Raw genomic sequence first — 16992 nt, forward strand, 5'->3', positions numbered from 1 at the left:
TGCTGGTCACTTCTGCATCTAAGCCCCGGACAGCGGCTGTCTGCATCCCGCTAACCTGGGCTGCTTCCGTGCCTTCCCCGAAAGAGAACAAACACCAAATCCAAACAAGTCTCATCCAAACAGCAATTTCATGAGGTCGACACAAGAAAAATGAACAGTTTTTTACATCTTGAAAAAACAAAACAGATTTTAGAGGATGGGGCGGGGTGGGGGGCAGTCACGTCTGCAAACCGAAGGGGGAGAGGCCAGGTCATTCAATGAGACACAGAGAAAAGCAGAGACAAGAAGAAAATACCAGGAAGGTCTGGAAGTAACATACAACTGACCGAGTCCACAGACTGAAATGCCAAGGAACGAGCAAGCAAAGACTGTCGTCAAAGGCCCCGAAATCAGATGTGTCATCAGCGCGGATGAAGTGAATTGCGAAGCTCTGAGGCGGGCCTGTTCCCCCCCCGCCACGCCCCCCCATCACCTGCAAGATCCGCAAGTCCCTTCCCATGACTGAACAGTGTTTTGCTTAGACCATCCCAGAAATAAAAAAATGAAAAGAACGTAAGATTCACAACTGATGGTGCGGGGCACAAAGGTTTACAGAAACTAATCGGCGGGTCGCTAACCGCGTTAGGTAGGGCAACCGGCCCCCGCAGGTCAGCCTGGCGTCCTCACTCGGGCTGGGTTCAAGACGTGTCTTTCTGAGAGCCCGGTCTTGCAAGTGTGGCTTCTTCCCTAAGGTAATGATGGCCATCTCACACACACAAGCAGCTGGAAGCTTGGTTCACATTTTTTAATAACATGGCACAGTTTACATTACACAAGAAGGCTCCACCGATGAGAACATGCTGAAGAGTCAGTCGGTTTTCACGTGTCTTTTCACATAGGGTCTAGAAAGGACTTTATTACATACAGGATAAACAGCAAAAAGGTCTGTATAGAACAATCTCTTTACAATACTGAAAACTACCACTACAGTTCCAGTGTTCATATCCCTCGGATTTTTTTTTTTCTTTTTAAGTTGTTGTCTTTAAAAAAAAAAAAAAAAACAAAAGAACAAAAAAACCAAACAAACAAAAACAAAACAAAACAAAACAAAATAACCACTGCACAACATCTGGAGTTCACAAAATCTGAAGCTCACCACTAAACCTTCAGTTTACTACTAAAATAGATCTCTCTGCTTATTAGAAACAATGGTCTGTAGTTAACTTTTTTTTTCTTTTTTGCAAAAACAGGATAACAACATCAGATAGCACTTTATTATACTAGAAGACCCAATGGAACTAATTTTATTTCATACATATATTTTACAGTCCAGTAGACAAGATATAGTGTTATTTCTCTGCTAGTAAAGTCATATTCTCTCCAAATATGTAGACAAGAGGCTTAATGTATTATAAAAGTATTATGAAGACACATTAAGGTTGATGTGAACTTAAAAATCACACGCACACACAAGACTTTGTCTCCGCCGCTGTTCGCCCTCTGGGACTCTCCATGGTGGCACCCCATCGACCTGTTGCAACTCTTCCCAGACTTTCTTACCAATGGGAGCCCAGCAAGCCACATGAGCAGATGCGCCACCTTCGATCCACCAGTTACCGAGGACAGTGAAAAACATATCCATCATCTGAGAAAACGCGAAGCTTTCTTTCAGGATTTGTTTGGGTGTAACCACCTCTCGTTACCAAACGAGGAGGGTGTGTACAGATAGGGACTAGGACACACTAAAAAAAAAGCATGGCTCCCACATGAGGTGTGTGTGAAATCACATGACTGATGGTGACGAGATGCTTGGCGGCCTGTGTGTCCCCTGATTTTGGCATCTGACAACTCCCATCCTCCCCTGGCACTGGCTGTCCTGCCCTTGGTCTCCCCCCCTCCCCTCCCCACCCCACCCCCCACCCCCGTGACCCACAAGCGACAACTTCGGAAGCCAAGTTTTCAGCCTGGGGTCCGATTTGCAAAATAGGAGGTTCCTCCGTTTGAAAAAACAAGCAAGGAAAACAGAGTCATATCACGTAAGCGCTTGTTCAGGGAAAATATGACCTTAAGTATGTTGTAAATGGATTTGAAAAGGCTCCTTTGAGTCAGGAGGGCTTTCGAGAGAAGCCCTAACATTCATTGCATAGTTGAAGGGTTTAGCTGTCTAGAACGATATATGGGAACACAGCCGCAGCCGACCGCGCTCACTCATATTAAGTTTGCAAATAGCACATTTTAAGAAGTATTAATGTATTATGTTACTTACTCTTTATCTATTTACATTTGTACAAAGTAAAGCTTTCATCTTACCCTTTGCATATATGAACCATTAGCTCACGAAGCAATGTTTTTTTTGTTTGTTTTGTTTTTTTTTTACATAACTATGTACACGGCCTTCCCCTCTTTCTGAAGGAGCCCCGCACGCTGCCTCGTGTGCACCTGCTGTTGCTTTCTCCCCAGTTACCGCCGCGTCGGTGTGTGTCTGTCATCTTCACTGTTTTGGTTCAAATCAAAAAAGTTTTATACGAGAAACCAAAAGAGTTGGGGACATGAGAACATAGGACTTGGCTAAAAGATCTGAAAAATTTCAACATATAATATACAAAAACCATTTCAAAATCTGCACTGAGTCTATACATTTTTTACAAGGGGAGGAGGCAGGGGCGCGTGGCCCCCAGTCTGTGGTAGTGGTCCATTCTCTCTCTCTCTCTCTCAAGTCTGCGTCGTGTTGGTGTAGAGCTTCTCCTTCCTCTCTCGGGTCCTTCTCTCCTTACCGAGCTTCAATATCCTTCAGAGTGTGGGAAGGAGGCCTCTCCCTCATCTCTGCTGACAGAGGAGTAGTCCTTCGGGGCGAGACGGGGCGGCCCCCCAGCGTGGAGATGAGCGGCGGGGGTGCGCTGAGCGCGGCCGTCGGAGGGGTCTTGTTGAGCAGTCCGTTCTGGTGCCCCGCTGTGGGGCTGATCCGGGGGTAGTGCATGCTGGGGAGCCCTGGGGTGATGAGGCTGGGGTGCGGCAGGTGGCCGTCCAGGGAGGCGGGGTGCACCGAGTGGAGCCGCGTGTGCTCATAGTCTTCTCTGAGCATGTGCAAGCGCTCCCGCTCATCCAGGTGCGCCCCGCGCTCGTGTTCCCGCCGAGGGTCCACGGACAGAGGGTGGTGGTGGTGGTGGTGGTGATGGTTGTAATCATGAGGCTCCCTGTCCCTGAAGGAGCGATCGGCTTCATACAGCCGGGGAGTTGAGAGACGGTGGAGAGGGTCGTTCCTTAGCAGGAAGTCCCTGCCCAGCGGGTCTCTCCGGTGAATGTCAAGTTCTCGGTAGGGATCCCTCAAAGGGTCCCGTATGGGGTCCCAATGGAAAGAAGGGTACGGGAACCGCTCTCCACCCGGGATGGGACTGATGCCCATGAAAGGAGTCATCATGCGAGTCCTGTCCAGGCTGCTGATGCTGTTCATGGGGTGAATGCCTGTCACCCCCACCGTCATGGGCATCGATGCCAGGGGCCCCGGGTGCACACTGGACGAGGAGTTTGGAGGAGGCGCCTCCGAAGACCGGTGGGTCTGTGGGGCCTCCGGAGGCAGGTCGTGGTCTTCTTTGCGCTCCTCCTTCACCTTGACCTCCGAGCTCTTCTTGGGGTTCTCGTAGGCCGGCTCGCTCTTGCGCGGCTCGGCCTCGCGGCTCGAGGTGCTGTTGGGCCTGCCGCTCTCCACGACGGGGGTCCGCACGTAGGGCGATGGCACCCGGGCCAGCTGCTTGGCCTCTTCGCCCACGGCTCGCCCCTCGTGGCCGTGGCCGTCCTTCTCGGGCAGGTGGCCCTCCTTCGCCTTGTGCTCGTCGGCGGTCAGGTCCTTGCGGGATTCCGAGTGGTCTCTCTCCCTCTCTTTGGATTTGTCTTTCTCGCGAGCCTCAGTGTTCAAATGACCCCTGATCTGTTCAGTGGAGCTACGGTTATGTCCCAGGGTGCTCACCGGGAGGATAGGTGCTGGTGAAGGGTGGCTGGAGTGTCTTTTCTCAACGCTTTCCCTGAGGAAGAGAGAGAGAGAGAGAGGGAAACAGAGAAGCAAGTGAAATGGGGCTGCCGGCCTGGCGAGGGGCTGCCAATGAAATGGTGGTGTGAGAAGGACGGGCTTGGGTCTGGCTCCCGGGGTCACCGAGACCGCCGGATGGGCCCTTCGTACGGCAGAGCCAGCCACCCTGAGCCTATTCACCTAGATTTTAGAGGAAGCTCTACAGGGGTGAAGTGCTAGGGGTGAGGGGAGCGGGAGGGCCTGAGCGGGAAATAATTCTCTGTATGTAAGATCCACATGCCTCCATCAAGACCACAGATGAAGAGCTTTCGGCAAGTGGACATGGACCAACGTGGTAACAGTGATGTGGCGATACAGCCCGCCTGTCTAGGATCTTAGGATCATTTAGTGTTAAGAAGAAAGCCTGAGCAGCCTGAACACGAAGACGACCTTTCTTCCACCTTCGTGATAGCCGAGACACGGGGAGGAAGGGTCTGACGTGAACGTGATGGGAGCTTCAATCTCCGGACACCAGGACGAGTGACCCGTCTCAGATTCAGAGCATCCTCCGAAGTGCAGCACGTGAGGGGGCTCTGAAGGGAAACCACAAGTTCAGGGCTCGTGGGTGGCAAACAGGGCTTTTACCTCAGGAAGGACAAGAAGGCCGTAATCCGAGAAGATGGAGGAAAGACAGTAGGAAAAGGGGGGTCCCAAGGCCTCAGGGGACAAATGGAGAACAATTTTAAGAGAATCTGGGAATGGAAACGTGGAAGAAGAATCTTAGGGACATGTTTGGGATGGGGGCTGAAGAGTCTGGGGCAGAAGATGCCGAGCACGGAATGACCGCAAGGCAGACGGGAAGAGGGAAGATAGGACCGGGCACGTGGCAGGGGCAGCCCCAAGACAGACGGGGCCGAGGTGAGGAGCAAGGTGCCTGGTTGGCTTGGCAGCTCACAAGGTGAGGGTGGCCGCGGCGAGAGAATCAAGGAGGGTTCCCCTACAAATTTGGTTTCTAGCCAACACGCAAGGCTAAGAAGAGGAGCATCTTCAAAAAGTAAGAATAAAAAAGAGTGTGTTTTATTAAGTTTCTGGACTTGAATCCAAAGGCCATTTGACTCCATGAAGAAAGATGTGAAAAGGTTTGCTGCCACATCGTCTTCTCGTCAGTGACGGGCTGACCAAAGAAAGCTCCCGGTCCAGGCTAGGCCCACCTCACTGTGGTGGTTTACCGCAGAGAGCTGAACGACATTAAGTGGTCCTCCCACTGGCTAAGAGTTTTAACATACTGTCTTGAAGGAAAAATGTGTCTTTTTCTTCTACAAGAGAGCAATCAGTTAGAATGATGACCTACGAGGAATACATACTAATCTGACACGTTCAGCGTCTGAGAAGTTGAATTCTTTTAAATCACTAGCGTGCGTGCACACACACACGCCCCATACACAGTAAAGAAAAATGAAAGATGTGGCTCGTGTTTGAGACCTAAGTACCCAAGGAGAGCGTTATTAGGGATTTTCTGTCAAACGTGTCTTTTCTTTCCCCTGCTTAGCAGTTTGTTCAAAAGGAAAATCGCCTACAGAAAGAAAACAGAAAGGGATACTTGCTTAAGAATGCCTGTGACATTCTTCAGAGAAAATAAGACATTTTCCTCTTTAAGGCGATTCTTTTTATAGGCATGGGTTACCAAGTACAGAGCTAAAAAAATGGTTAGTCAAATTAATTTACCCACTGGCAAAACAGAAACCCACACCAGAAATGCTTGCTCACGCTCTTCTGCATCTAGGTTAGCAAAATTTTATTTGTCATCTGTGAGCCCAGGATTGGAGTTTGAACAAAATTTGAGAAAAATATGATGAGACAATGCAAACGTGACTTTCTAAAAGCAAACAAAAAGAAAAAGAGAGAGAGAGAGAGACAGAGGTAAAAAAAAACAACCTATGGATGATTTAATGGACTGCACGAACTTGAAAGCAAATATGGTATTGATTCATGCTGTGTGTGTTTGGTCCAGAGCTCCACCTCGCTGTCTCGGAGAGAAAGATTTATACTGGGATACACTAATGTTTACAGGGCCTTCCGAGGTTCTAAGGGCGGATGTGCGTCTGGTCGGGAAGTTCTCGCTGCGCTGTGATTATAGCCCTACGGTGGGGTGCACTAGGGGGCCGAGGGGGGTGCTCTCGGGGACTGCGGGGCCGGCCCGGGCCGAGCGAGAAACTGAGGCCACAGGGCCAGCCGGAGCACGAGGCTGGGACGGGGCGGGGGGACGGCCATCCTGGGCACACAGTGGGCTCCCCCAGTGGGACTCGAGAACGGGTTCTTTCCGTACCTTTCTTTGTCATCTTTACTAACAGATGAGTCTCGTTTATCTACATCTCTATCTCTGTCATGAGCTGCAGCGGACGCGCTACGCTCCAGCTCCCCTGGCTTCAGCCAGGGCGGAGGGGTCGGGAACGACGGAGGCGTTCGGTGTAGCCGGTTCCAGGGTTCGTGAGGGTTGCTAAAGTTCTGCACACTGGGGCCATCCTTGTGGCCGAACATTGAGTTGGGTGCTGAAATGGTGAAGTGGAGAACAAAAAGGTTTAAGAGAAATTATATAATCTGCCGTAATGAAGGTACTTACCAAAAAACTTTTAACAGCACTCAGAGTTAAAATGAATACATATTATGGGGAGCTGGAAAAGGAAAGGAGATTAACAGATTCATTAGAGGAGTGCTCGTCCTACACTGGAGAGGTAGCTCACAGCTTTTGTTCTTTAACCAAAGGCGATGGGGCGGGAGGGGAGGAGTCAAGAGGAAGGGGACCAGACAGGTGTCAAGAGCGCCTGATCGAACACGTCTGGTGCATGCAGAAGCCCCCAGCATGCAGAAGGGGGTACTCTCGGGGGGTGACTCGGATGAACAATGCTCGTTGTGGAGGTGCGTTCAAGCTCATCCTCGACCCACAACCCCACTAACGGGACTGCCACTCTTCCCACAGCGTTAGCAGACGCAAAGAGGTGTCATCAAGCCTGGACGTGGCCTTGACCTGAGCAGACAGGTAAGGTCTCCGCGCAGGACGGGACTGGGAGGGCACACTTAGGGCTGCATTGTAGGCCTCCAGTGCCTGGAGACCATGATACATGGACGGCATGAGAGAAAATGGGTTGAGCAGTGACTCAAAAATGAGCAGGTGTTACACCTCTTTTCCCACTCGAGGTACTTTTTAGTAGAAAATGACACGATCCTCCCAGAATATGGAGTACGAAACGCTGCCCACTCTTGGCTAGCCTCAGCCCGGGACTGTTTTCCTGCTATTTCTGGTTGCGTTTTCTCAGGGCCACTAGTACCAAAAGTGAGGTGAATGTAACAGTGGTTTCCCCTTCCACTGGGAGCTGTGGCTAAAGTCCTGGAGGGCAGGGATGGGATATGGAGGAGACTGAGCTTAAGCGACTTCATGGAGTTCCATCAGTGACATCACCTCTCCCGACGCTCAGTAACACACAGCAAGAGCGGGCTTCCCTTGAAACACCGCCATCCACGTCAATGCACCCTTCCCCCTGACTTCACTGCCGAGGCCTGCTTCTCCGGATATAACCTAATCTGTTTCCCGCGAGGACAGTTTCCTTTTAGCTAGAAAGGTCTTGAGCCATAGACAGATCAGAGGAGACACACAGTCCGAGGCAGCTTTTTAAAAAGTAAGAGGTACTCACTAACTGAAGGATTTCCGAGTCCCCCGAAGGCATTGCCACCAACAGCTGCGAGGCCAGTGAACGTAGACGGACGGTTAAAAGGCTCTGCGAACAGATCGGGAAGAAGGAAACGGTTGCAGGACTGGGCTGAGTGAGGAGCGTAAGAGCTTCCTGGGAGTGGGAAGGCGATGTGGGAGCCCTGCCCTCTCTACACTCGGACCCGAACCGTCCCTGATCGTGCAGAAGGTCTCACTGCGCCCGGGTCTGGGCACTGGATTGGCAAAATATTTACAGGAGCTGTTTTTCCAGAAGTGTGTATTTTGCCCCACTCCTCTTGTGCTGGGGTGGGGAGCATTGCTCAAGCCCTCCTGTCCTGTCCTCCCGCTTCGGGGAAAGCACCCTGTAGGCTCTATGAGAACAAATCGGAGGACATCTTCAACTACGTCTCCCAGTGATGAAACTGTGAGGGCGCATCTGTGAAGACCCCGGTTGTCATGTGTACCGTTGCCCACACCTGCCTGTACACTCGAAAAAAATATCCAAAGAACAGAGGCCACAAATGAAGCACGTATCCTTGCTAGGAAAAGACAGAGTCACAGTGAAACGTGAGGGGATTATGAAACAGCACGTAATGTCTCCTTGTAACGTCATCTTGCCTTTCCTTCCACCTCCCAGAGGTGGACAGGGGGCGAGAGTTCACCATCTTGCCCCAGTGGGCAGGAACAGGCTACTGTACATGCGGACCCCCGGGGATACCGGGGCATGGCTCCTTCCCACTGTGCCATCAGTCACCTCAGACGGGATCACGACTGAGCACACGTCCACTACTTTAAGACTGTGGTTTAAGAGGTGCCGGAATCCCGAGGATGGATGGCAGGCGTTCAAACTCCCATGAATGCCATTATCACCCTAAGGAACCACTGAGGTGTCTAGGACGACAGCCAACTCGACAGGAAGCGCGGCAAACCAAGGTTGTTCTGAGACACACATGTCATTTCCCATCACCGATGGCAACTTACCCAGGTGAGCGGCAGGGTTAAGGAAGTTGCTGTGATGGGGGGGTGGCCCAAAATGGGTCCCGGTTGGGTGTGCAGCACCTAGAAAGTCAAACATGACAGAATCAGACTTCCCAGAAAGCCAACTCCTATCACACAATTGGCTCCTAGCTACCTGAGGGTCCCATGAGAAAATGGGAGTGAATACGTTAAAATAAGGACATGGCTGAAGTCCACCCAGGCAACACGCCGGGAGACGACATGTTTTCTGTTAGGTAGCAGAAAAGAAGGGATGCCCTTCTTCCAAGTGGGGCTGGCCACCACCCAAAAGAAGTTATTCCTTTGAAAAGACATGGACACACAGTATTCGAAGCATGGAGAAATATCGCAAGGGGGGTGGGCGGGGTCAGGGGTGATTCTGTAACCAAGTAACTTGGAGGATCAAACACCAAGGCACAAAGTGTCAAGCAAGGTTCTTCACTTCCTGGAGCCGTTTAGTACGATCCCAGGCTCACTCGTTCTCTGAAAGGGGGACATTTGGCCACGGGATACTTTCTTCAAAGAGCGTGTCGGGGGGCAAGTCTTTCACTTTGAGAAACACTGATCTGCAAACTACATTTTATAATCCTGGGCTCAGGAGCGGCTGTCCCACAGCGGTGCGTCTGGGTGGCCTGGCTCTGGGCCCTGCGGAGCCCCTTCCCTGAGGAGCGTGTTGGTTGTCGTGGGCCCGTCTGGAAGGCCTGGCCCTGCGAGACCCGGGACTGTGCACCGCATCAGGTTACAGGCGATCAAGTCCTCCAAGCAGCTCTCCAGCTTCAGTGCCAGGACAAGCCACTTGATTCCTACATTTGTGGACACTGACAATCTGCTAACGGACTCTATCTGCCTGAAGGGGACCTCAGTTCAAGGTCAGTGGTCTTCTTTCCTTTGGTTTCCCCGTCATCCACATCTCCTCCACTGTTTCATATTCTGCCTTAAACAACGTGTATTTCTTTTTTTTTTTTTTTTAAATTTTTTTAAATTTTTTTTTTTTTAAGATTTTTTAAATTTATTTGTGAGACAGAGAATGAGAGACAGAGAGCATGAGAGGGAGGAGGGTCAGAGGGAGAAGCAGACTCCCTGCTGAGCAGGGAGCCCGATGTGGGACTTGATCCCGGGACTCCAGGATCATGACCTGAGCCTAAGGCAGTCGCTTAACCAACTGAGCCACCCAGGCGCCCAAACAACATGTATTTCTTTAAGGAGCCACATCATCCTTGTCCTGGGAGAAGGTGGGAAAGGAGAGAGGGAAAGAAGGAGAGAGACAGGGTACGCGCCTGGGAAGCAGGATGATATTTGTTAAGAGCCGAGGGTGTCCGGCTGGCTTGTTACGGTGCAGCCGACGCGGGGGAGACGTGCTGTTGGGGTGGCAGGCTCGGCTCTGGAGACCAGACTGGCCAGGCTCACCTGACATAACCTCTCCTGAGCTGATGTCAGGCATCAATTCCCAACAGGAAGCTGAAGAGTGGCTGAACTGAACATGTGTGTGTGAATTATACACACCGGTTCAAAGTTTCACCAAATTACCATGGGGGCAAAATCCAATAGTGCTGAGACTGAAAAAGATGACCTTCCGGAATGGATGTATACACGGGGCCTCAATGAACTGACTAATAACTACTAATAACTACCAATGAACTGGTCCTCTTGCATTTTGGCTAAGCTCCTATAAACAAGTATAAATTCCCTCAGGAAAGCAGATTAAATGGAGGAGTGTGTTCCCCCCCCCCCGGCCCTGACACCCTACGAACTCAATTTATGTTCTGGATTGCTGTTCCCTGCACCCCAAGGCCTTTGTGGGGCCTCGGGTGTGGAGGAAGCCGCAGAGCCCGGGAGGGTATCTGTCACAGCTGCGCACTCTCCGAATCGGAAGGCATCCGAGGACAGGAGTTACCTCTTCGGCCCTAAACGGTGGCTTCACCCAGGCGGTGCCGAAAGCTACTCCATCTCTACCCAGAGAACACAGCCCAGCATATTCATTAGGTGTTAACAGTGCTGCCAGCTAAATAAAAATCTGGCCGCACACTGTGTAGTACAAGCTAATTAATGCTTCGATGAAGATCGGAGCTTCGCTCAGCCCCGCGCCCCCAGGGGTGCCTTGCAGTTCCAGAATTATTGAAGCAAAAGAAGCCAATTCATCCGCTTGGCTCAAACGGAAGCCAGGGAGAAATCTATTTCTCTCCAAAAATTGCTCTTCACATAGCTCCGTCTCAGAGCCTAGGTGCCATGGTAACAAAGCTTTCAAATACGTCCCTAGACAGAACTGACAGAGAAAAACCTGAGACCTTAGCAAATTCCATCCACCCTCAAGGGTGATTCACTTGCTTTGGCAACAAGGCCCATCATAATGATGATTTCCTGCAATGGGGGAGCCTCCCTCTTTCTGAATGGAAGAGCCTTAGGTCAACCAAGAATGAGTCTTGGGTAAAAGCCTGGGAAGGCAGCAGGCAGGATGGATGTGAAACTTGTTCCCTAAGGACCAGAAACAGGGAGCCCTGTGCATTTTTATGTCCAGAAGAATAAATTCTACTTAGCATGGTGGGTACGCAGTTACGAAGCTTACGAGCTCAGTGTCGCCATTAACAAGTATTGAGGGGGCGCCTGGGTGGCTCAGTTGGTTGAGCGACTGCCTTCGGCTCAGGTCATGATCCTGGAGTCCCGGGATCGAGTCCCGCATCGGGCTCCCTGCTCAGCAGGGAGTCTGCTTCTCCCTCTGACCCTCAACCCTCTCATGCTCTCTCTCTCATTCTCTCTCTCAAATAAATAAATAAAATCTTTAAAAAAAAAAAAAAAAAACCAAGTATTGAGGCCAAGGAGCTTCAGCACTGAATGAGAGGGAACCTCGGATACCAAGAGGAGAGCTCTCGCTTCCTGAGAGTCCTTATGGCCACTGTCCCTTGTGTGTATGTACCTGGAGTGGAAAGGGGTCACCCCGACTCCCAGTCCCCATGGCCCCCGCTTTGGCATATTTATGAGGCGTTCGGGAGGTTAACGAACAGACCACGTAGGTATCTAGACCCTGTCCTGCAAATTTTCTGCATCACTACAACCAGCCAGGGAACAGCACTATGTTCCGTAGCAGAGAAAACCAGCCACCCACGGGCTGACCCTCCCCATCACAGACCATACCACCAGCAGCTCTCTTAATTCTGATTTCTTCATCCTCAGACTCTTGGAAAAACAGCACGACCGAGCATCATGGTGCAGAGAGCGACTGAGCGCTCTGTGGGCACGAACCGTAAGGACAAGCACATCCTTATACAATCCCTGGCACTGTTTGCTATCGATGTGCCCTTGTAAGCTTTCTGATCTTCTTCAATAGCGTTTGACATGCTTGTGAGTTATACTGGTTTAATATAGAAGCAAATAATGAGCCGAAGCAATATGAGTCCCCGAAGAGAGAGATGATCTTTTTTCTTTCTTTAATGAAAGAGGGCATATCAGTGAAGAAGGGTCCATCTCCCCTAGATGTACTGATGTTGCCTTACAAGCTGGCATAAACTGTGTTTTTTTTTTTTTAAGGGAGGGATTGAGCGGCGGGCCCAGAGCACAAACATCATTTATTTAGCTACCTGCGAACTCAATTTCTCAGCTCTTTCCTGGCGCGCTGAACTCACCAGCAGCAGAGAACAAAGTTGAAGGCCGGGCCAGGTCATGGGGGTGGTGGATGGCTCCAAAGAGGCTGGGGCCCGGGGGGCGGCTCAGGAACTCAGGTTTCAATCCGAAGTCCAGCTTATGTGGGTCTGACTGCATCTGTTTCTAAAGCAGCAAGGGGAAAAAGAAAAGATGAAACCCCAAGAGGAATGGCAGGAAAGAAAGATATCAATGAAGAGGCAGAGACCGCTGGAGGAGACTCTCTGAATGGTGCTCTCGGGCTCCGCGCTGGAGTCAGGTTCAAGTTTACAGGTGCTGTGAGAAGAGCAATCAACACAGCATCTCACCCTCACACGCCAGAAAAGCAGGTCAACCCACGCGGGGCCAGTGGTGCCTGCCACTGGACGGTACCTGCGTCTTTGAGGTTGTACGGCTTGAGGAATAAAACCACATCCGATTTATTCAAACCGCCACCGCTCCGAAGTAGTTTATTATTTGCTGTAAAGGCCCATTTTGGCAAGTTTTTAAATGATAGTATTTTAAAGCTCGTTTTATTAGGAATTCTGCATGAATAATCTGCTGTGTAAATTAATTGTTAATGACTCTTTGCTGTACTCTAATAGATCACAGTACATTAGTAACTGGAAGTGATGAAGAAATATTTGCATGCCTACAAGCTAATGTTCAAATGATCATTGTTACATCTTAAAAAAAAAAAGGAATGCCAAAACCAAACAGAAACAAAGTAGGGATATTCATTTAATGCACAGGGGTCTGTTCCCTGCCTCTGCCCCATGACTTCCCGAGGAAGAGATCATTGGCCCAGCCCAGTGAGCCAACGAGAACTTCTCTTGCTTTGAATGCTTGGCATCAGCGGCCATTGCTCTATTTTCGTCCATTTATATATACATACATCCCCCCTCAAGCTACTCTCCGTTCACCTTCCTCGAAGGCTATACAGACTAGCCCGTAATTTCCTCCCTTCCTTACCCTGGCGTCATTCTTGAGGCCAGCAGCCCTCTCGGACATGGATGCCCCACGTTAACTCTCAGGCACCTTCTCTCCGAATCTCAGGCCTCCCCAGACTAAGCTTCCCTCCCCTCGCCACCACCTCTCCGCCTACCGGGCTCCCATCCTTCACGGCCCTTCGCCTGTTTCTGACTCACTCCTCCAATCTCTTAGCTCTGACTGATGTTTATCGTCCCTTTGGGCCCACGCCACCTCAAACTCCCTCATGCCTGCCCTAAACACATCCCTGTCCCACTCTGTACAAGGAAGTCAGCAAGGACACAATCTGAGCTAGCTTGTGTGAGCGTCAGAGACAAGAGTCTGCCATTCCCTCATTGCTGAAGGCCGCCATCCCGCTCATCCAACCGTACCCATTCAAAACAAAACCAGCCTGATCACTCCAAGCTGGAAGTGATACCCCTTGGAAGCAGATGGCACGTTCACGGTTTTTTACGTGCACAGATATGCTCACTACTGAAAGCTAAGCAGCTAGACGCCAGGACAGATGAGTGCCCTCTGAGCCTGGTACAGTAAGTAATCTGCAGGTCGTAGGCTCCTTCAAGAAATACTTGGGGGGAGGGGCACTAAAAGAATGAGGAAATGAACATTACAGAGAAAGGGGACAATGCAATTTCTGCTCAAATCCACAGGGAAGCCGCTCGTCCGAGCTCCACTATAAAGTAATAGCCAAACCCCAAACCAAAGCTTCTAATTCACTATAAATCTATAAAAATCTTTTGAGTGCCTCTTTCAGTTTGGTTGCCAAATTATTTAGCACTAATACCGCACGGTACACAGCACAGTTCCATTAACCACAACTTAGGTCCATGAAGCAAAATGGAGCTCGGGATTACAAAGAGTTTGCTGGGAAGGCAAGATGAGCAGCTATCTCGTGTGCAAGAGGTCTTCCTAATTGAGTTGAGATAATGAAACTTTTCGTCACCGGGGACACCTTCATGGAAAAGAAGTTGCTAAAGTGGCACATACAACATCCTTCACCGCTTTTAAGCAAAGGAGCTACAAGGAGGACGTGTCTTACCTACCGATCTGCCAACCGCATCATCCAGAACAAAAAGTGAATTGAACTTAAGCGTCAAAATCTAGTTAGCCCCCCGAGCACACATATTTGCTCACGAAGCTAAACCATAAGGTTTCTAATTAAACCTCGCCTAACAATAAAGTAAAAGTGAACAACACTCACTGATGGGATGTTAGGAGAAAGAGCAGGTTACTTGGCACCAAAGCAAAATATCTTAGTGACCTCATTTACTGAGGCTGGCTTTTTAACTTTCCACTAGGTTGGTTTTTAATTATTTTCTTAAGATTTTATTTATTTAGTTGAGAGAGAGTGCAGGAGCATGAGTGGGGGGCGGGGCAGAGGGAGAGGGAGAAGCAGACCCCCTGCTGAGCAGGGAGCTGGATGTAGGGCTCCATCCCAGGACCCTGGGATCACGACCTGAGCTGAAGGCAGACGCTTGACAGACTGAGCCACCCAGGCGCCCCTTACTTAAGAGGTTTTTTTTTTTTTTTAAATTATGTAATCATTAAAAAACGAAACGTTTCTGGGATGATGAGCTCTCACTTATTGGCTTCTTTTCTTAAGCTCATGATGGCTCCCAAATGCTGTTAGCACTAAATGCTTGTGAAAAAAATGGATGAACTTATTGGAATTACTTGATTGGTTATTTTCTCCCATTTTTCTTGGCACGGTTACCCAGACGGTAAAATCTGGACTGACCAAAGTAACTGACTTTGGTCCCTAAGTCAACCAGTGATGCCTTATCTGGTCACCTACAGAAGGCTCTTGACCTATTCCCTGCTCTGTCACAAATGCCTGGTAAAGCACAGACCGTATTCATCTGTATGATGAAAATACAGACAGAAGTTTAAGCAAAATAATCTGTGGACAGATAGGGTAACAGGTCAGAGTGGTTCTGGCAGGTACTGAGTGAACTCTAAGCTCTGTCACTGGTCATCGAGACGACTAACGCCAGGTATTGAAAGGTCACTATGGCATTACTTCTAGAAGAGATTTCTTCATAATACGCATTGCTGATGGAAGTTCAGTAACATCACATAGGGTCAGCTTTTCAAAGTCATACAGTGAAAAGAACGCACCAATTCTTACAGAAATGACAACTTTCATGTATAGTTCTTCCCAGATACTATGCATTTTCCATATAAACACTTGGTTGCTATGATTAGATTCTCAACCCCCCCCCCCCCCCAGAATTTAATCTATGTTTAAGCTCTTTGGATCACTACGATAACAAAATCGTCTAAAAATATAAAACATCAGAGAGTTATCAGTTTATTTCTGTTCTGTAATTTTGTGGGTGGTTTCCCTAATTAATACTACGGTTTCCCAGTAGTGTTTCCAAGAGAGACTGGACCCTTCTTGCCAGACGGTCTTTAGAAGCTGTCTGAATGCCTCCTCTGTCAGGGGCTCACACACCCGCAGGCCCTGTCTCCCCCTCCCGCCGCTGGACAAGGCCCACGAGACTGACCTTGACTTTCTGTTGGTGGTGGTAGATCTGCCAGGCGATGTGAACATGCATAGCACACCACTTCCCTGGTTTCTGGAACAAGAAAGAGCACCGCGGTCAGAAGGAGGACCTTGCAGAGAAAACCATCTCCAACTTCGCCGAAGCTTTTCAGCGGCTTTGGGCGGCAGAGGCTCTTTTTCACGGGACACGAGTGCTCAGTGCCCCCCAAGCCGGCTCCACCCCTCCTCCACGGAGCCCGAGCCGGTGGTCACTGCTCCCCAAACCCTACTTGACGGGGACCTCCCCGGTTACCAGGGACAAGATGGCAAAAGCCTGAGCCTCACTTTGTGTCTTTCTTTTCTGGTGGCAGCTGGCAGGCCTGGGAGAGTGGGAGGCCCTACTCAACGCAGGCAGCCACGCTAGGATGCAAATCGGCTGTTCAGAAGAGCTAATTAGTGAGTGCCTGTGAACCGGTTCAAAACAAGAGAGGCTACAGAAGACCCTGTGTAACCTCCCCCCAACGCTGTTTCGTCCTCACCCCCAGAGTGGAACAAAGAAATTCACATTTTTACTGGAGCCCAGTTCCCACAAGAGCTCTGCTAAGAGTCAATGAGCCATTCGTGCTGGTGGGCGCCGTTCGTTCCCAAGCGAAGAAAGAACAAAGGAGAGCGCTCATTCCTGCCCACGCTCTGGGCCTCTGCAGTCATCATGTCTGCGAGTGGATCAACCCGTGTCTCTCGTGGTCCGGGCGCGTCTTGCTCTCGGGGCAGAGGAGTAACTGAGTGTGCCATCTCACCACCCGGAATGGGGAGACCCCCTCTTTCCAGTCCATTTGTATTCTTGCTGCGTAACCTACTCATCCGCTCCAAACGTGTGCCCGGTAACTACAGGATGCGTGAGAAGAAACACTGCCCCAGTCCTACATTGACAAAGGGCAGATGCTTCTGGTTTCTACGTTAAGGAGCTGTTTGTGAAACATACACTTAAGTCCAAGTCTGGTTCAGTTCTCTTGTAATGAAATTATGGGTCATCTGAAATCACCTACATGATAACACAGTCCTCCTTTGATTCTCTTTGGAGAAATGGAATGATCTGATTATACGTGCCAGACATGGGATAAGGATAGCAGGAAATCTCTCCATACATCTTCCAACCGACCATCCATCTTTCACACGCCCCCCCCCCCCCCCCCCCCCCCCCCCCCCCCCCCCCCCCCCCCC

The 16992-nt window shown here is 50.1% G+C and overlaps 1 protein-coding gene across 2 annotated transcripts in view; it reads right to left on the reverse strand.

Annotated features, from left to right (window-relative positions):
* Positions 1 to 746: 746 nt before the first annotated feature.
* The window catches only part of AUTS2 (activator of transcription and developmental regulator AUTS2), a 1127592-nt gene continuing 1111346 nt past the window's right edge, over positions 747 to 16992 (reverse strand). For both annotated transcript variants that reach the window (XM_044915700.1, XM_044915699.1), the window contains 6 exons: positions 15794 to 15865; positions 12302 to 12443; positions 8670 to 8747; positions 7672 to 7755; positions 6309 to 6531; positions 747 to 3998 (listed from right to left, as the gene is read on the reverse strand). In XM_044915700.1, coding sequence (XP_044771635.1) covers positions 2750 to 3998; positions 6309 to 6531; positions 7672 to 7755; positions 8670 to 8747; positions 12302 to 12443; positions 15794 to 15865 — 1848 coding nt within the window. In that variant the 3' untranslated portion in view covers positions 747 to 2749. The remainder of the gene's footprint in view (positions 3999 to 6308; positions 6532 to 7671; positions 7756 to 8669; positions 8748 to 12301; positions 12444 to 15793; positions 15866 to 16992) is intronic.

This window comes from Neomonachus schauinslandi, chromosome 5 (genome assembly GCF_002201575.2).
Source record: "Neomonachus schauinslandi chromosome 5, ASM220157v2, whole genome shotgun sequence".
Classification (NCBI taxonomy): Eukaryota; Metazoa; Chordata; class Mammalia; order Carnivora; family Phocidae; genus Neomonachus; species Neomonachus schauinslandi.